The sequence below is a fragment of the Meles meles genome, chromosome 7 (assembly GCF_922984935.1).
Source record: "Meles meles chromosome 7, mMelMel3.1 paternal haplotype, whole genome shotgun sequence".
Lineage (NCBI taxonomy): Eukaryota > Metazoa > Chordata > Mammalia > Carnivora > Mustelidae > Meles > Meles meles.
In genome coordinates this window covers 133,938,009-133,959,023 of record NC_060072.1, presented here as the reverse complement: position 1 = coordinate 133,959,023, position 21,015 = coordinate 133,938,009, and the positions used below count along the sequence as shown (strand labels likewise).

The 21,015-nt window shown below is 47.8% G+C and overlaps 1 protein-coding gene across 19 annotated transcripts in view; it reads right to left on the bottom strand.

The window, feature by feature from the left end:
- KIAA1217 (KIAA1217 ortholog) overlaps positions 1-21,015 on the bottom strand; it is a 692,194-nt gene that overhangs the window by 50,763 nt on the left and 620,416 nt on the right. For 18 of the 19 annotated variants that reach the window (XM_046013815.1, XM_046013818.1, XM_046013816.1 and 15 more), the window contains one exon: positions 10,031-10,863. In XM_046013815.1, coding sequence (XP_045869771.1) covers positions 10,031-10,863 — 833 coding nt within the window. Of the gene's footprint in view, positions 1-10,030; positions 10,864-17,064; positions 17,518-21,015 lie in introns of those variants that run through there. The other variant, XM_046013821.1, reaches the window with a different exon arrangement.

Sequence of the window (21,015 nt, the reverse complement as noted above, 5' to 3'; positions counted from 1 at the left end):
AAGCATCATCATTCCTTCCTCAGAGTCACTTTTTGTTTGTTTGTTTCTGGGAGAAAATCTAAGTGAACTAAAACCCTTTAGTCTTGGCAGTGCCAAAGGCATTTTCCAGAACTGAATAGCGAACAGGCTTGAAGCTGGGCTATGCTCTTGTTTGCTCATGCCCTGATTCTCTGGTATGAGGGCGGGGGGGAACCAAAGTAATTAAAGTCACTGTTTTCAGAAGAGTTCACCAGAACACTGGAATTCAAATGATCTGAATTTGTGGTAAAGCTTCAAATAGGACTCTGAGCAGCGAACTTTCTATTTCTGCCCGAAGTTAACCTATCGGTGAAAGAACTCTATAACGAAAAACATTCCTCTGAAAACGCCCACTCAATCTAACTGCTCACCGAAACCTCTAGATTTCTTGAGGAGACGCTGTGGGCATGGCCAGTAACTGCCAAGGGGCTGCCGAGTTCCATACGCATTAAGGTCGTCCCCCCACCACTGCATGCGACCATGTCCGGCACTTTCTTGTGTTCTCAGTCCTTGGACGAAAACCAGATACAGAGGATCACGAAGAAATGGTGTTACCATTTGACCTTGAAGGCTGCTATCCCTCCTCCCCCGATCCTCTGCCCATGGAGAAGGAAGACGGGGTATGCTCCATGTTTCCTCTTACTGCTTCAGCCCATTGTTCTGGCCAGCTGCTCAACATCTGCCATGCTTCCGAATTCTGCCTTCCTCACCCGTAAATGCCCTACCAGCATCTCGGACATTCCCACGTCCTCGGACGACTTCAGCACAGGAAGCCGGCCTCCCCTCTGTCCCATTCCAATTCATGATCTCTTAGAGCTTCAACCCTTTCAAGGTAACCCTTTCAAAAGTTGGCCATTACAAGACGCGCGACTCTTCCTCACAGACATACTCTGACCTTCGGTTCTTACTCGGTCTGGTTTTACCGTCTAGATCTGGAAAGTCCAGCTTTTCCCCAACTCAGGATAGAAGTAATGACCAAAGCAAAGGTGCTCATCTGGAATGCTCTGCATTTGACTGACGGCCACGAAGATGTGCAGATTTAATGACGCCTGTAAGGAAACAGGCAAAAAATGGAACCCGTTTATAAAGGTCTGGGGGGAAAAAGCTATTTCTAATCTTTCTTGATAAATTCACTGAGGCACTGAGAAAATGAAAGCTCATGATGAGATGTGAAGAGAATGCTGCATTCCTTGGAATAAATAGTTTTTCACATATTAGCTTGTAACTGCTACCATTTACCCGAAAGGACTCAAGAGACATTTGATGGCCAACAACTTGGAGAAAATGCTACTGGTCTTTCTTGCTGACCCCAAGCTTCGGATGACCCAGCTGGGGGGTGGGGCAGGGGCGGGCATAGCTGGCTGGGATCCAGGTCCGTGTGCTCCTAGCGGTCAGGTGCCCCTGGAGGACGGACACAGACGGTCAGCTGGGGAAGAGCAACTCCTCCTATTAGGAGACAGGTGAATGAAGCCAAAAAGAACAGGATTTAGCAGAAGAAAAGAGAGGAGAACAGCACACTAAGAAGAGTCCTGGGGCAAGGGCAGTGGAATTAGACTAAGAACATTCAACGGAAGCAACAATTCTGGAGCAGGCATTAATCCAGACTTGTTCTCTGGCTCCAGAAGCAGGCAGGGACAGTGTAGGGACACCAGGTCAGAGGCCACCATCGCAGACGGGTGGTAGCTGGCACCACCACTGTGGTAGCAGGGAGCTCGAGGACGAGGGCTGGAGTAAGGGACAGCCTTCTCTGGTTGTCCAAATGGGGAGTGGGAGAGACCAAACAAGAGGACGCCAAGGCCTCTGACCCAAGTAAGGGATGAATGAAGACGGGACAGCCTCTCTGGACACACGGAGCCGGAGCTGACCCGCAGCCGCCCACGGGGAGGACAAAGCTGCACTCCCATGTCACGTCACGAACGTCTCCGAGTCTCCACTTCCTCAACCGCCCAACTAGGGTAACAACAGCCTTCCCTGTCCCCCGGGGCTGTCCTCCCACAGAGGCGTGGGGATGAGGGCGAGGGCGAAAGCGCACAGGCAAATACGTTATCGCCTGCGGGACATGAGGGATGCACGAGGCTTCCTTTCCTCCCCTGGTCTTCATCCATCCAACAAACCTTGTCCCGACATCGACCGTGTGCCAGGCACAGACCTAGGAGCTGCGGATGCAGTGGCGAATCAAGCAAAGGGCTTGCTCTCGTGGGAGCTTATGAGGGGAGGGTACAACAAACTAAGGAAGGAGAGAAAAACATATATGTAAGCATATAAATATAGGTGTATACTCATGTAGAAACAGGTATTTTATTTAATTATACTATTGTGTGTGTGTGTGTGTGTGTGTGTGTGTGTGTGTGTGTGTGTGTAGATGGCCAATAAAGGTCTTACTGAGCTGCTGGCGGCTTTGAGTAAATGTCTGACGTGGGTGAGGAGCCAATAACCACGCACGGGCAGAAGGAGGCACGAGGCAAGAGGGAGAGCAAGTGCAAAGTCCCGGAGGTAGGCAAGGCCCAACTCATTCAGACACAGGAAGCCAGGGAACCAGGAGCTCGTGACCCGTTACGTAAAAGGCTGAATAAACTTTCGGCACGCAGAGGAGATGGGGCCTTCAAAGTCTGGCACCCCTTGTGAAACAGAGGTGCCAATTTTCTTATGCCCAACCTCCAAGGGCATACCATGTCTGAAATGCAGCCAGACGTAGGATTCTAGAATTACAGAATTTTCTGGTTGGAAGGAACTTAGTTAGGCCCTACAGTTTTCCTTCCCTTCTGGTTTAGTGATCTTGACAAGCCAAGAAAAAAAGGGGGGGGGGGGCGTGGCGGACCCAGCAGGTCATGCTAAGCTCAGCCACACCTGGCTCCGGGCTCCCAGGAGCACGATCACCCAGGAGCGTTCTGCCCAGCACAGCAATCCCGCCTGGGAGGTCTCCAGGTAGCCTTTAACCTGATTCACAACTTGCTTTCCTGGCAGACTGTACTGGCTGGAACCAGAATACAGCCCACATCAGGCGTGAGGACACAGTCTCTCAGATCCAAAGGGCCAGATCCAGTGGCCCTACAGAACAGAGCCACGGACCACTCAGATAGAACCTTCCAGGTCACTTCCCAGTGTATGCCCATGTCATTCAAGCTGTGCAGAACCATCGAGAAGTCATACTACCATCCCCCTGTTACAGCGAAGGGCACGGAGGCTTAGCCAGGCAGGGGCCCTCCCAAGGACAGTGACTCACCATCTGGGGTGAGGCGCTTCGTTTCCCTGGAGGTGAGAACCTTCGCTCCCAGAATGAGCCTACACCCTGGCTTGTGAAATCACCTACTTGGCATTTTCTTTCTCCTCCCTGAGGGTAATGTTTCATCTTCATGCTTCTGGAAATGACATCGTGGATTTTTGCACAGGTACAAACCAGTACGAAGAGCCGTTCGTTCGTGTTCCAGCTACCTGACCAGGGGCCTGCCATGGACCTTCCGACGAGAGATGGTGTCAGAGGTGATGGAGAGATGGGTCTCTTGAGGGGTCCTACGGGAGCTGTGGAAATTCACTCTCTGCTTCCACCTGCTTTTGATGTGGAAAACCTTAGGGTGAACTCAAAAGACAGACTCAGGAGAAAGAAGGGAGGCGTTTCCTAGAGTTGGCCTCCCTCGTGTCTTTTTGCATTTCGTCCTTCTTAGATGTCTGTGTTTACTGGAGGGGTGAGGGACACACCGGTTTTATTACAAAGACAAAAAAAATATTGAAACAGTTTGACAGTAACGACATCATTTGGCTGGGAGAGCTCCAGACGCCAGGCTCTGTGGGAAATCTCTTGTCTGATTCTCCCGTAAAGCCAGCGATGAGCAGAGTGGCCTCTCAGACCCAGGTCCTCTCTGAAGATGGTCGGGGAGGGAGAGGAGGGGTTTACTACTCACACCAGCTGGCCCTACACGAGTGTGGTGGCCAATACTGACTTCTGAAGACCCGTCATTTTTGAACGTTTGAATTAATGCTTAGACCTGGCGAAATTTTTGAGACTTCACTCATGAAAAATAAAACTCCAAAAACTCAAGAAAAGCCAAGCATAAAATCTCCGCGATCTCCTCCAGACAGATGGGCCACCAGTCACGAGAGAGGCTCAGATATGGCCTGGACATCACGAGGACCCGGAATTACCCAGTTCCTGGGTCATCGGGCAACTTGGAGGTACCCCATCTTCGGGCCAGATGGGAACCACGCTGACTCCACACTGAGCAGCTCTCACCATAGAACCCGTCCCTCAACGTGTATTCCTCTTTTTGTTGAAGAAGGCAAGGGAAGGGGATTATCCGAATCGAACAGCATTTAGGTCACTCTGGCTTTGCTTCTGGTTTCGGGTCTAAGCCACTGGACTGACAGACAGCACCTTGTGACTATTCAAGGGATATACAGGGTGCATTTTAATGTCATCTAATTAGTGACAGAGGATGGCTTTCCCTTTTGAGAAATTGGTTTGCTTAAGGTAACACAGACCTCATATAGCATTCATTCCGCTGGTATTTCTGCTAGAATATCCCTCGTGTAAGAGCAGAGCTGGCTTCACGAATTTGTCCGATGGTTAAGTATCATGTTTACCAGTCAGCTCTTGCCTGAATCTGGAAGCCTAAGGAACGACAAGCAAATATTACTTAACCATGACGTCATATTCCTGTGCAGGAAGTAATAATTCGATTGACTGACACCGATTTGGCTTCTGAGACCAGCAGAACAGCCCACAGGCAGGTGTCATTTGTCTAGAACCATAAAGCAGAAATATAGCAAATTTGGGAGAGAGATCAGTCCGTCTTTCCAAATGACATCTTTTCATTTCATTATGTATATCCCTTGAATTGCAGTCCATCCCGACATTCTCACGAAAGCTCCCAGACCAGCGCAAGTTCGGGAAAGGGCTCTTTTTTCCTAAATTCATAGCAATTAATGTCTGCATCACTTCTTTTGAATTAATTACGTACAAGCAGTCCCCAGATTATGACAGCCTTGTAATTGAAAAGTTTACTTGTACTTTCATTGTGTAGAACTTGGAATAGATGGTGGCTGGATTTCCAGCTGGTCCACGGAAGCCTCTGCAACCTACAGGGTATTATTAGAGCGATCATTGTTCCTCATTGTTTCCAAGTGAAACGTGTCCTGACTTTCCAGCTGGACGTGGAGATGTGGAGAACAGATCTTCCCCCTGGAGCTCCAGCCCTGGGGAGAGACACATCCCCCCCTCACTGACCTGGAATGGTGTCCTCCCTCTGCGTTGCTAGGAGACGGTGTCACCTTTAGGTGACAAGGAGAGCACCCCTGGGCATCACCCGTGAATGAAGTCCTACTGTTGTGGCGGTTCCTACGGAACAGTTGTTATCCTGTATTTTCAGCTCCTGTCCTTAACTGGGGCATGGCTTGTATCATGCTTTTCATGTTTTATGACTGTCTTCCTAGTTTATATCCCTTGTGCGTGAGGACCACATCGAGGTTTCTCTCTACGCTATAAAGCATCCAGTCCGCAGCTCAGCACTTAAGAGGGGCTCAATAAACATTTATTGATCCATAATTAGAGCTACGTGGGAAAGCAGTTCAGACAAGAGCCGAAATCAGTCAGGCACTGTTAGGCAGCAAAACCGATGACCTAATAATGTCAGTGTTTCCTGGTCAGGCATCTCTGTCATCACTCACATAGCTCAGGCGCATTTAAAAGGATGTCCTAATCCTGGCTTGTCTTTTTGCTTCCGGACCCCAGAAGAGATGGAACTCTGACTGCTCTCCTGAAATGGATTTTAAAGTGGCTTTGATATTCTAAACATTCTACTTTGGATCTTTAAGCCCAGCTAATTCTCTTCTCTGTTCACACTTAGTTTTATTCTCTCCACACCTGCCACCTGCTTTATGTTCTTCCTGGGGGTACACCTGACAATTTGTCTCCTTGCTTCTTTAGGTAAAATCCCGGTCTTAGCCGTCTCTCCACACTGATCTCTGGTGAACAGCATGTGGGCGGGTGCTTTGCTCGAAGCAGGAACGCACAACTCCTGGCCATGTGGAACACACGCTCTTTATTGTAACGAGTTGTTCCAGCCCATGAGGTAGGTGTTATTATTATACCGATTCTACAGATAAGCAAACCGAGGCAGAGATTCAGTAACCTGTCTAACCAAGCGTCAGAACCGGGAATGTGAACCTGGGCAGTCTGGCTTTGAAGTTCACGTTCATGAACACGGCACACTGCTGCCCCTCAGTGAATGGTTGATCACGGATGGATTGCATCAAAGGTCATAAGAGCAGGTTTTCACAGTAGTGAAGGTGCTTCACCAAGAGGTGAAGGGCTGAATTGGGGTAACGATGGTCAAGATCCGTGTTTTATGAATGTCACAATTTACATTATTTGAGTGTGGGGTACTTTTTCATGTCTCTACTTCATTAAGCAGAAAAAGTCCAAATTTCCTTGAGAACAGCGCTTCTCACACAGGGGCATTTTGCATCGGACCCCAACCCTTCCCCCCCCCCCCCCGCAGGAAGTGCATCTGACAATGTCTGCAGACATTTTGTCTGTCCTTACGGGGGGCGGGGCTGGGGTAGTTTGCTTCCGGCATCTGGCGGGGAAGAAGCCAGAGACACCACCAGACATCCTTCAGAGCACAGGAGAGCCCCTCCACCCAGCCAAGAACAAAACATCCGGCCCAAAATATCAATAAGCGCCAAAGGTAAGACACCTCGTTCTAGAAAGATCCGAAGTCTAACCACTTAGGAGGCTTCTGATGCGGCTCACTTTTGAATATGCACTTGGAAAAAGGAAAAAAAAAATTAATCCTCAATTTTAGGATAAAGCAAGTTTGAAAATCTTTAAAGGTCTGCCAGTCACTGTGAACATTTTTCAATGGCATAAATCTGAATTCAGACTTCTGCTCAATCCACTGTTCAACCAAGGAGGCATCCCACCCCTCGAAGCTACCAGCAGAATAACATGTAATCCTCCTCCAGTAAGAAAGTGACGTGAAGTGATAACAATGGATACCAGTTAGCGTGCACTGTTCCTCTTCTACACAGAAGTTTCTTTTCTCTTCTAAGGGGCCCGGGGCGGGGACCTCTGCTTCTCTCAATTGGGGAATTCTCAGAGATCACGACGCCATCTCACATGGCTTTTCTTTTGACAGACAGAGGTGCCGAGGCAAGGCGAGAATTTGCTCCCCAGTGGACTCTCGACTCGTGTGGAATTTAGCTATCGTAGGTGTAGAATGATGTAAAAATATGATCTCGGTTCAAGTTTACCATGTCTTGAACAACACTACATTAGAAGGAATCTGTTATGCATTTGGAAAGGGAGCTCTTAGTCACTTTGCGATGAGCACTCTTGAATTTCAATAAAGATATTTTACATTATAGGATCTAAACTATAAATAGAAAGTAGCAAAACATAAATGTCCTAGATTTTTACAATTCTTGAGGGCTGCTTTACGTGCCATGAATAGAAAGAACGATGCTATTTAATGAAGGAAGTTTATAACCCAGGGAAGACAGAGCCTCACACACTGTTCACCCTCCCCCGCTCCCTCACAGCCATGTGGACCACTCTCTTCTTGGCCTCTCGGCTGAAGGGAACTCATCTGGATACAGCCATCTTCTCACTTGAGATCGTTTTTCTTTCTAGCATCTCAGATAAGAAAATTGCTCTTAAAAAAATCAACGTGGCTGTAGCCGGCTCCTCTGCCCCCCAAATCCGTGGCCATCTTGGGACGAGAGCCCGACCGTCCTCTGTGTTCTACTACACACATGACTCTCCCCCCAGATCTCCTATAGAAAATTTGTCATCACTAGATGCTTTCTGGAAATGTCTTTGTAAGACAAGAGAAGCCAAATGCTTTCGATCAAGACACACGACTACATACACGGACCGAGATGAAATGACTTCATCCTTAACTCCTCATTTTCAAGTCAATAGAGCAGTTATAAAATCATGTTCAAAAAAGAAAAAAAAAAAAAAAGAAGGAAAGGAAAGGAAAAAAAACTACTGCGGGAGGTTTCCTAAGTGCAGATGAGAAAGAAAGAATTTTCTCTCTGATTTCAAACGTCCCGCAGTTATCAGGACTATTTCCTTGGACGGGCACCTGAACCCAGCAGGGTCCAAAAGAAAGAAGTGCCATGGATCTCTCAGTCCCCCTCCTGCGTTTTGTAGCTTCACATCTCCGATGTAAAATGTCACTTGAGAGTTTTGGAGAAGAAGCGCTCTCAAGATGTATTTGCTGTTTAATATTCCGAAAGGGCGACAGACACGGGTTTGGCGCTTGATACGACTCCACAGCCAGGAAGGTAGACTTGTAGCGGCTGAATTCTTAAAATAAACAGATTAAATCTAAGATAAGAGCCGGCTTTCCGTGCAAACAATGGGCTCTGATTTCGTGCTCGGGTAGTTGTTTCTGGCGCTCCTGCTTTGAAAAATTTTTCTTTGACGTAGTACTTGCATTCATTTTTCAGAAATAAATGCCTATCAAAGATGCTCTTTCTTCCCCCATCACTGCATACTTGTGCTAATATACTAGCTAGGGCAGTTATATTTTAAATGGCCGTATATATTTAGCAGCATAATTATGCAAATGCTACCACGTTTATGACTGTAGACATCCTTCAGGAGCAGTTGCGTAGCATCTAGACCTGAAACAATTTCTTAAGAATTCTGGTAGAAATGTTCAGAATTCATCCCTACACTGACTTCTCTGAAGTGAAGGTGTGGCTCATAGGCCCCACTCATCTGGCAGACTATTTCACAGGGGTAAAGGTCAGGATTCTTTAACAGATATGGACGTTCTATGCCACATACTGGCTTTGTGACCTTGAGGAAGGACTTACCCTCTCTGAGCCTCAGTTTCTGCATCTGTAAACTGGGATGATGAGGGCCACCTGGGTGGAGAAGTCGGTTGGGCGGCCGACTCTTGCTTTTGGGTCGGGCGGTGATCTCAGGGTCCTGGGATCCAGCCCAGTGTTGGGCTCCACGCTCAGTGGGGAGCCTGCTTCAGGATTCTTTCTCTCGCCCTCTGCCCCCCCCTCCCTTTTGCTTGTTCTCTCTCTCTAAAGTAAATAAATGAATCTTAAAAAATCAGAATGCTGATAGTATGTAGGTGATACTATCTTTTTGGCGAGAAACAGAGAAGAGTGATTCTAATAAACTGCTGATTCCCATTATATCTAATCTTATTTCTCACGCCCCTTTTGAATTCAGATGACAACAGGTTAAAACACTTAACCTCTTTCAGACTCAATTTCTTTGACTAGATTTTTATTATGTTGGCTTCTTTCAACTGATTTAGGCTAGAGAAATTCCCTCTATCAAAATTAGTTTTCCTATTATGATACGAGATTTGGAGGGTCTTTAAAATGGACTGGGCTGGTAAGTTACACAAAAAAAGAGTAGATGAGAAAAGAAATTGAAATACTCAAAGAGTGTCTCATTCCCTAAAAAATTTTTGCTGATCTCAGTTACCACTCCTGAGTATTAAATCTAAACCATCCTATTCGCATGCAAATTCGTGCTTTATCACCCTCGATGACAGACAGTGACACATTCTTTCCATTTCCCAAGGCCAGATGAGAAAGCAGAACTGCACTCCGCAGGAAAAACACAAATTGCCATTTCAGACAGTTAAAACTTGAACCACTCGCTCCTTCTTTTCACTGGCAGATCAATTACCATGAGCTCCTGATCCATTTGCCCCAACGGTTTCTGCTGATCACCATTCTCTTTCCTTTCGTTTGGATTTACAGGAACAATGCCCCTGTTAGCCCCACGCTCTGCACGCTCCCACAGACTGCCCCCCATTTGTCACAGCTATCGGCCTGCGTCACCCGACCCCCACCTATGCGGAAACTCTTTGCAGACCCGGATGGCCTTTTGTCCTACTCTGCAGCTTCTCTGCGCTCCCCCGGGGGTGGGGGGGGGTGGGGGGGCTCAGCCGACCTCTGTCCCCCTGGCTTGACCCGACAGGGCAGCCCTCAACCACTCACCGGCACAGACCACCCTGGGCCGCCCTCACCACCTTACCTGGTCTCTCTGTCTTTGGGGATGGTAGCAGTGCTGTAGGCAAACACCTGCTTCTCCACGAGAGGGGGGCCGAAGTCCACAATGCTGGCTAACCCCGGAGTGGTCCGTGGCTTTTCAATATACACCAGGGTGCCCGGCTCCTTCTTGAAGGTCTGGCGGCTCGGGGAGGCCCGCTCTGGCTGCAAGGTGTGAGGGGGCCCGTGGGCGTTATGGTGGGCGTGCATGTCTATCATTCTTAGGTCACTGACGCGGTGAGGAGAGGCGGGGGGCGTTTTGGAGCCCAGAGTCGGCAGGTGGCTCTCTGGGTATTTCCGAGATTTCTGTCTGTACAGCGACTGCTCCATGTGCATCTCGGCTTGCAGAGAAGGGTTGCAGTAAGCACTGGCCGAGCGGATCGCTGTGCGGTGATATGCGATGATGTGATCGGGGACGTCTAGCGGGTGCCCGCCATGGGAAGACGCTATGCTCATCCGTCCCTCGTGATAAAGGTAAGGATCGGTATAGAAGCCCTCGTTCCGGTACATCGCGATGTTCTTGCCACTCATGTCTTCATCGGGCTTCACATCTCTTCTTTCCAGGATGGCGCTCGGGCTGGGCGAGATGGACCTGGAGACCGGCAGGCTGGAGAGTCTGTCCCTGGGGATGGTGGCGTTGCCAGGAACAACCATGGGGCGGGCGCCCCCGTAAGGAATTCTGGATGGGGAAGGAGGCATGGAATGGGGCACGGGAGTGGATGGTGGGGAGTTTGGGATGGCGTGGGGTGGATGGACAGTGGATCCTGGTCGAGGGGCACCAGGGCCATCTCCTCGTGCATACACAATTTCTCTCTGCATCTGAAAATAAAACGAGAAGTTAGAAAATCTCCTTCGATACTCGTGTTTTTAGAGCTGTCTCAGGGTGACAGCGTGGCTCTCCCGTGGCAGCAGGCTGAACGGCCCCTCCTTGGGCAGCATGTCCACACTCTGAACTCTGGAGCCCATAAGTACGTCACCTTCCACGGCCACGGGGACCCTGCAGATGTTCCTTTGTAAGAATACTGAGCTAGGAAGATTATCCTGGGTTATCCAGATGGCCCAATGCTACCACACTACATGTGAAAGAGGGAGGAAGGGGTCAGAGTCAGGGAAGGGGGTGTGAGGACAGCAGCAGGGTCAGACAGAGAGACTGGAAAATGTTCTGCTGATTGTGAGGATGGAGGGAGGGCCCAGGAGCCCAGGGAGGCAGGGAGCTTCTAAAAGCTGGAAAGGGCAAGAAATGGACTCTCTCTGAGAGCTTACAGAGAGTATGGTTACTGTCAACACCTTGAGACTGGCCTGTAAAACCCATTTTGGACCTCTGATGTCTACAACTGTAAGATAATGAATTTGTGATGTTTTAAGCCCCTACGCTTGTGGGCGCTTGCTACCGCAACCACAAGAATCACCCATTAGAGAGCTCAACATTGTGAGGTTTGGGGGAAAAACAATGCAGGGGTTTAAATTTTTTCAGATCATAGCTTCTCTGAGACACTTAATAAATGTGGGTCTAATGTGTCAAAAATGCTAAAATTGTATTTTCTAAAATTTCTCCCAGGCATATTTTCTGATATCAACCCTGGAAAATAGTGAGCACCTTTCCCATCCTTCCAAGCAGATACAATCTAGGGATGTGGCCGGGGAGGGTAAGAAGATTCACAGGGAAAACTTGGAGGTAAGCATTCATTCACCAACTGTTCGCTGGAGCCTAGGAGAAACCAGCTCTAAGACGTTGGAAGACGATAACGATCTGGGAGATAAGAATGCAATCAGAGGCAGAACTCATAGTGGAGAGGACAAGGGAGAAGAACAGGGAGAGAATCTCAACATGGAGGAGAAAGGGGAAGCCCCAAGGAGCCTCTCTGGGGCTGCCATGTCATAAGGCATCTGATGGGAGTTGTCCCTCTGGTAAGTCGGCTACTTCGTGCCCAGGCAGCAGTGACTTCTGGGCTGTTCATTACCATCCAGTTCAAGAGACTGAAGACTCCCACTGGGTCTTCCATTAGCTAGCCTCTGGAAGAAACAATGACTAAAGAATCAATGACTCAAGAATCATGGACACGGAGAACAGATTGGTGGTTGCCGGAGACATGATACTGGGGTTGGGTGAAGTGGGTGGCGGGGTTCGCAAGGTATATAAACTTGCAGTTGTAAAATAAAATGTCATGGGATGTAATGTACAGCACGGTGACCATAATTAATAATATTGTATTGTGTACCTTAAAGTTGCTAGGGGAGTAGATTTTAAAGGTTCTCATCACAAGGAAAAAAATGTGTAACGATATATGGTGATGGATGTTAACTGGACTTACCATGGTGATCACGTGTGATGTAGACACATATTAAATCGTTATGTTGTACATCGGAAACGAATGTAATGTTACATGCCAATTATATGGCAGTAAAAAAAAGAATCAAGTTAACAGGGGAAGTGGAAACTAATTTGCAATTACGCTATTGTGTGTAGCAAGGGGGCAGAATAAAGAAATACGGATTAACTCAAAATAGGAATATTTGATACCTTTTGTTTTGGTTAAAGCCCAAGAGGGTAATAACTAACTCGCTGAGATTCCAAATAGCTACAGGAGATAGGATGGACAGCCCACTCTTCAAGTTCTGTTTGTGCTACCAGAGGAGCCCACATCCCCATCCAGACTTTTGGGGGATGTGACAGACAGGGAGAGCAAGAATGGCTGGGTGAGGTAGGGGCATAAGAAGAGAAGAGGTGGGCTCGAATGGACAAACACCAAAACACGCAGTCAAGAGACCCATGGTGTGAGTGATGGGGAATGAGAAAAGACAAAGCAGAGGCAACAGGAGAAGGCTGAAAATGAAACAGAGCCCAAGGTTCTGAATACATACCAAATCCTTACTTTATAAATGCATTCATTTACTAAGCAATATTTACCAAGCACTTGCTAAGAACCAGACATTGCTCTAGGATACAGTTCTAACCCCAAGTTCCCGCCCTTGCGAAGGTGCATTCCTGTGGACATCTCTTAGAGAAGCAGGTAGGGGAAGAAGCCTTGGGAATCGTGCAGCTTCCTTATCTTGTCTCTGGAAGAATCCAGCAGTGCAGAATCCCTAATCTGGGAATTTTACAAATTGTGGTGGGTTTCATCATGGAAATGACCAACTAGAAAAAATGCAAGCAAGATGCAAATACCTAGCAACCAAAAGGAACCCTTTTAGGGTGTGTTATCTGAGCTCCACTGAATGGGCTCCTGAGTCCCCTTGGGAAGCCAAGTGTTTCTGGGGATCCCAGAGTACGCAGGCTCCTGATGAGCAGTGACAGTTTTTTTTTTTTTTTAATATTTTATTTATTTGACAGAGAGAAATCACAACTAGGCAGAGAGGCAGGCAGAGAGAGAGAGAGGAGGAAGCAGGCTCCCTGCAGAGCAGAGAGCCCGATGTGGGGCTTGATCCCAGGACCCTGGGATCATGACCTGAGCCAAAGGCAGAGGCTTTAACCCACTGAGCCACCCAGGCGCCCCAGCAGTGACAGTTTTATTTCCACTAGCCTCACATCCCCAGCACACCCACTCCCACAACAAGCTCGTCTGTTTCCCTCTCTAAATCAAACTTGGGACATCCTTGGGCTGTCTCCCCTGGGACTCTCTCCCTATTTCCTGGCCCTTGTGGATCCAAACCAACGCTGAGGGTCAAGGTTGGGCTCCAAGTCTGTTCCACATGGCCCAGCCCTAACGCTCTAGCCCACACGGACCTATCATGACTCCGGGGCTCAGGCCTTAGACCGGGAGGTCATTCCCAAGGTCAGTGTGTGATGGTATACCTGATTCTCCTTCCATGAGGGCCAAGCAACCATATGAGATCTGCACAGACCTCCACACACATCCTCTATTCCTATCTTCCACAAGGCCAGGCTCAGTGAAAAGAAACCTGGTAACAAGGCAGGGCTTCAGAGAGCACAAAATACAAGAGGGACTGGCTTAGGCAGCAGCACATATCTGGCCAAATTCTCCATGCCATCAGACCATGCGATGCAAGATTCGATCCAAACAGAGGTAAAGATCAATTCATACAGATTCGTACATGTGTAGAAAGCATAACACAGTCCTCCAGGCAAATCGAGTGCAACAAATGGTAGGTACTATTGTCATTATTGGTATCAATTTTTTAAAAAAAGGGTTTCAAATGTCTACAACTCACTTAGGATAAAAACTGTTAGTCCTCTTTATCTGGCTTCAGGGTGCATCACAATCTGGGGGATACTGAGCCCAATGAACACACAGTGAATGCCCCTCCCCCCCATTTTTGGCAAAAGAATAGGAAGACCTATTAAGAATCTAAATCGTATAGAATTGTCTAGAAGGATAGAGACTATTAATGAAAGGAAATGTAAAATTGATTTTAATTAGTGAAAAGTTGAGTAAATTTCTTTTAAAACAACAGAGATGCCTGCATGGATATTTAAAAAAAAAAAAGGTTTGGTGATGTGAAAAGAAACGGTTAGCAGGTACATTATAGAACTTGTAAAATAAAATACAAAAACTCATTGGGGGCACCTGGGTGGCTCAGTGGATTAAAGCCTCTGCCTTTGGCTCAGGTCACGATCTCAGGGTCCTAGGATCGAGGCCCACATCAGGCTCTCTGCTTGGCGGGGGAACCTGCTTCTCCCTCTCTCTCTGCCTGCCTCTCAGCCTACTTGTGATCCCTCTCTCTTTGTCAAATAAATAAATAAAATCTTTAAAGAAAAATCTCACTGGACTTTCTCGATGTCGTGTGTAGATGGATTCAGAAAGAAATGTAAGCATTAACAATAATTCTGATGCACTGTGCACTCATAGGGGAATGTGGGCGATAGTCAAGGTATTTACCATCCAGGAGCTAGTATTACATGGGTACCAACCAACCAGAATGGGACTTCAGCCAACAAGGATGGATCTTAGCCATACATTATTAGCATCATGTATCTGAGGGTAATGCTCTTATCAGCCTTGGTCTGGTCCACTTCAAATGAATCTTGCCATCACCCAACAGGGTCACTGAAAGAATCACTGTCCACCTGAGTCACCCACCATGGAGGCAGACGCAAGCATTCAGCTATGACAAAACAGGGCAAGCTCCATCAGTCCGGGTGCCTTGGAGGTTGGAAGCCTTTGGAAGAATTCTTACATTGCTTTGCCAAGTTATGACTGACTTTACAGGACTGAGTTTTAAAAAGAACCCATGATAACTTCATCCTCGGCTCTACAGAGCGCCCAGAAGGAGAACGACCTGATGTTTCCATTATACAGTGGGAAAATGTTTTCAACCTACAGTGAGAGCGAACCTTTCAAATCTGAAAACCTCGGTTCATGCGCTGAAGGATATGGAGCAACCAAAGGCGGTCACTCTTAAAACGAGGCGGAAGGGATGGGAAGATGAAAAGAGAATCTTTTTCAAGGCTGCACTGTGATCTCCCAAGGAGACCACTGCTATTCCAATAAAAAGTGGACTTCATACACTTCGCTGTCTGGTTGACGATCAGCATGATGATTAAGATTCTATGATACATAGTTTCAAAAAGTTCCAGCCTGCTATGCTAGTGTTCTTCCCATGGAGATATCTTCCTGGAATCAGGCACCCACACAGTTTTGTTCTGTTTTGTTGTCTAACTGGTCTTTTTTGGGCCAATGAGTCCAGAAGTGGCATTAAATGCATATTGAGTTCTTCTTGCACTAGTCCTCCAAGTCAGAGCTCTTAGGAAGAAATTATATCAAACTTTAAAGGTAAAATAAATTAGCAACACACACACACACAGACACACACACCACACACGGTTCTTACCCACCTTACCCACCTGCCTCCCTTCTCCCACTAGTCTCTCTGATGTCACTAATCTTCTCCATCATCTCTCTCAAAATATCTGGATGCATTATGTCACTGACACTTTTGTCCCAGAAGGTTTCAACACTCATGTCTTTATGTGAGCCTTGAAGAATTTCATTTTTTTAAAAAGATTTTATTTATTTATTAGACAGAGAGAGATCACAAGTAGGCAGAGAGGCAGGCAGAGAGAGAGAGGAGGAAGCAGGCTCCACGCCAAGCAGAGAGCCCAATGTGGGACTCGATCCCAGGACCCTGGGATCACGACCTGAGCCGAAGACAGAGGCTCACTTAACCCACTGAGCCAGTGAGGTGCCCCAAGAATTTCATTTTATAGCAAGAAAAACAGAACCTAAACCCAAGAATAAAGGTTCTTTTTTTAACACCTTACCAGAATCCAAAACAGATCTGTTTGTCTGAATCTCGGTCCAGACAAAGAAAATGCTCATTTATCTACTCTAGATACAACGGCAGTGTATGAACTAGACTGTTGTCCCTCATTTACCTCCTTTGGTGGGCATGGTCTCTCCCTCCCACCATGACCACTCAAACCCCTGCTTTCTCTTGGTTGAGCACTTCCAGTTTTTGTAAACAGCGGCATTTACAGAGCTCAGCACCGTGGTCCTGGCTGGGAGCCGCTGGTCCCTGCCCACCGCACAGACCTCAGTAAGCTGTCTGGCCCCTACTTCCTAGAGGCCCGACGAAATCTGGGGCAGTTTCAAATTAATTTTCCGAAATTTGAGTGAGGAATCCTACTGTATACCTGTATTTCATTTCTCTAAAACTCAGCGAGTTAGAGTTAAATCAAACGTTGCTCATTTATAAGTTTTAAGCTCATTTATAAGTTTATAAGCTCATTTATAAGTTTCTTGAATGTCAGGTAAGAAGGAGCAAAAACCTTACAATTATTTCCGGAAAGAAAAAAGAAAACCTAGCATGCAAAATGTTTATTTCAAATCATTTTGGGAAACTGTCTCATGTAATCACGTCTCTTCGCGGACTACTTAAAATATACATATTCTCTGCAGAAAGGGAGTATTATGCACAGTTTATTATATTTCAAACCCCACCCTTCCAAGTCTAGAATTTGTAAACATACCACTCAGTCAGACCACACAATGAAGGAAGCGCACAAAACTGAAAAGGATTCTCAGGAGACTCTTTCGTCCTCAGAGAATTAAAGTCACTTACTTTGTCTTAAGGAAATCACCTGTACTACTAACGCCGTGGAAAAAAAGCAAATTGGCTCAGCTCCCAATTACGCGAGTCCTTTGTTTGCTGGCTTCATCTAAATCCTCCGTTCCACACTGGGATATTTTAGACAGCTTTCTCTTCAGGGAAGAAATCGCAAAGGCCACAGATCCTAAAACGTTCCTAGCTTGAGTGTTTACCACCCTTGAAGACCATCTTGTTTTCCCCCGTCTTCCGAGCGAGCCCGTCACAGGCGTGGATGAAAAGTAGTCCTCCCCATGATAAGCCAATTTCTCCTCCCCTTGGAAATTAGTCACTGAGTAACCTCAGCTCACATCCAACCACAGGCTACCTCACGGGTGACTCAGGTCTTTAACAATTGCTTACATGGAAAACACACACCATTGAGCAAACCCTGGGAGGCCCAGGTAAATGGGTTAACAGGGAAGGAAATACCACAAACTAGGTTTGACCCAGGCAAACAGGATCCCTCACAGACAGACAACCAGCCACCACAAAGCTGGCAGCAAAACCCGGTATGCTCCTTAACCACACCGGGCCCCCTCTCGGATTGCGTTCTGCTGGGAACATCTGGGGAGACCAGCACCCAACGCTCATCCCGCTGCCAGGCTTCTGACGTCGGCGGAGTGGTGAGCGGAGGAAAACAGGAGCCTCTCTCCCTGGTTTGCACCAGCAGAAAGAAAACAGAAGGGTGATTAAGGAGGCTGTGTATTAATTAACCAACCTGGTTCTACCGAGCTGAACTTTGGGTGCCGGCCATGCATCAGTCCCACGCGGCACCCACGCAAAGAACCACGGCGATCGTTTTGGGAAACGTACCTGAGAGGAGAGGGAAAGATAGGGAGGACCGACCAAAGGACGCCAAGAGGGGATTCTAGAAGGGAAGCCGGAGCCCTTCTGCCCCACCCTCGACAGGGCGGGGGAGGAGAGGCCCAGGCGTCTCTAGGGATCACCCCCCTCTCCTTTGGCAACTGATGTCAACGCAGCTGTTCCCTTGCAGGGCAGTGGGCACAAGAAGGTGTGTGTTCCCGACAAGAAGTGGCTTGTGCGGTGCTGAGCAAAGGACAGGAATTAACAAGGCATTACTGACAAAAGGCGAGGGAGGAAAAGCATTTCCTTAGCTCGCAGGTAGGCTCTGTTGAATCACCACCTTGCTTTCTGAGCCCTCGGGGACCGACTGCAGCAGCCACCCGAGTGGGAAGGCAGGGACGAGAAACAGGCAATGCTGGGCCGGGGAGCCCCGCTGGCCTCGGGCCACACCCCACGACCACGCTCTGGGAAGCCTGCGCATATTTCAAACGTTTTAAGGCTTGGAGAGGATGTTCTTGCTGACCCAGAGAATTGCATGACGTCTCCCAGGTTCAGATCCCGTCAGCGTGGCAGGCTTTCTTCAACAACTGTTTACCGGGAGGAGGACCGTGGAGCGCAGGACACCGTCCCCCTCCTAAGACGTCTCATTAGAAACAATGTTTGGACAAAGTGTTGCAACAGATGCCACCTAAGTAAGAGGTCGGGGAGGAGGAAGAGAAGGGATGTGAAAACCCTTGTTTCGATTTTTAATCTAATCAGCCCAGGGTTTGTTATTTTCACCAGAGGACGGGAAGCACACACCGTCAGCACCCGACGCATCTGGCACGCATCTGGCAGGTTTGGTTTCTTCAGTCAAACACAGGCTTTCCAGGAAGGGGGGTGTCAGGGTTGGTCTCCCTTGTCTGCTTCAGCCACGATCCCATCCCTAACCCTATCCCCGAAGACCCTGAGTTATGGCACACGACGGCCACCGCCGTTCCACCACGTGCGACACACCAGACCCAACACAGGAGTCCCCGCCCCGCCGCGGCAGAGACAGGTGGCTTCTGCTGACCTGGTTACCATACGAGTCAGAGGGGTGCAAGGCGAGAGAGGGTCTGGTTAACCCCTCCCAACCCTGTGGCGAATCAGGATGCGTTATGCCCTCTGGAAAGAAGCACGCAGGTCATGCCAGAGGCTGGGAGTTTTGGGGGGAGCTGAGGTGGAGGGGGGGATGTCACCATCCTGAGGTCCTAGAGTCCCCGCTGAGGAACCAGGCAGGCTGATTTCTGAAGCCATATGCTGGTGCTGGGCAGGACTCGGCTTCACCTGTCTGGCTCGTGCTCTCCACAGAACAGCTCATTCAGCCTAACTCACCAGGAAATGTGGCTCAGTCTGGGTGCGGCCAACCACTAATTCTCCGCACGCTGGGTCCTTTCTTCACCAGACCCTCCTCAGCGTGACCGACCCTGGGATGCTACGGCCTCTGAGAATTTGTTCTTCCCAGCGGTGTATTAAGTGTCCTACTATTGATTCTCCTTCCTCCTTTCTTTCATTAACTGGCGCTATAAGCAAAGTGGAAATAATTTATTTCTTTTGAGTTAGTATTAAAAAAGAACATGCTAGTAAATACTCAGCATTACCTCAACAGGAAATAATGTTTATGCTCTGGTAAGGCTAACGGTCCTGTGAAATTTATTTCTATTTCCTCTCTCTCATTCATTACTTTATTGGCTTTTTAAAAATTACATAGGATAAAAGGAAATCTAGAATGCGCTTATAACCACGGAGATGGCACCGTGAAGGGAAGTAATTATGATGTCGGAAAATCTCAAGTTCATCTTGCTTGTGCTGTTAAAACTGGACAGACGATCATTTGTGAGGTCTTAGTGAAACTATTCATGTTTCATTTGATCGTAAATGGAATGTCTCCCAGACACGAGACAGACAGACTGTTGCCAAAATTATTTAATTCTCAGGAAAGAGATGGTCCAGTCAGTGGTTAGCTGATAGCTATATTTAAGATGAGCGTTATTCCCACAAATATTTTGACAGGGGAAACTCTGCTGAGCTCTCCGGTCTACAGGCCCGACTGACTTAACACTGGGTCCAACGTTGATGAAAGATCCGAGTCCGGAACAGACTTAAGCAATGTTAAATAAATCATTTAACTTCCAAGCCACAGTCAGTAACTGTGGGGAGCTGCAGGACAGATAAAAGAAAAATGTGCTTCTCTCACCCATACTCAATCTTGTTCCGGAATACTCCTGTGTCATCCAGGCCAAGGACAACCTCCTTTTGTACCTAAAATAGCTACAGTTTGTAAAAGCGTATCTTCTTTCTACCACTTGTAACAGATAGAGCAAGTAACTTCTCCCGTCTTCTCGCCCTGTCTCTGCACATCCCGCCGGGGCCTGTACGGACACCGGTCTTTTGCACAGGACTCCCTCCTGGAGCTTCTAGGTTTGTTGTTAGTGGTTATGTCGTTTCTGTCACCCAAATACAACTTTTCAGTCCCTTCGATTTTATTTTTCCTCTTATGACTGTTCTCTAAACTCCTACTTAGCTTGTCAACATGCACTGTGCAATATGTAAGACGTCGCTTTGTTTATTGGCAGCGTTTCTTATTCTATAAAGGATTTTGGATGGTGAGGCACACACATACCCACGATCAACACCCGCAGTTTGCAGCTCACACACGGCTTCCAACTGAACTCCCTGAAATACACAGATCGGGCGTCCCTATCCCCACTGGATGGGTTAGAAAATGGAAGTGTAAGGAGTTAAGAACGTTGCCCAAGGGCGCCTGGCTGGCTCAGTCAGTGGACCATGGCGAATCTTGATCTTAGGGTCATGAGTTCGAGCCCCACACTGGGGGTAGAGATTACTTAAAAATAAAACCTTTGAAAAAAGAAAGGAGAAAAGAAAGAAACTTGCCCCATGTCACATGACGACAAAGCAGGGAGGCACTAAGAATGCCCATCTTCAGCCTCGCCACTGTGAGGCTTTATTACGTTATTATTATTAAACTTCATTACTGCTTCTTCCACAGCTCAAGCGTGAAACCCCATGTCCTCCAGGATACCATGCGCTGTTCTGTGAGGACTCCTGCCCCCCCAAGGCCCTTCCTGCAGGGACTAC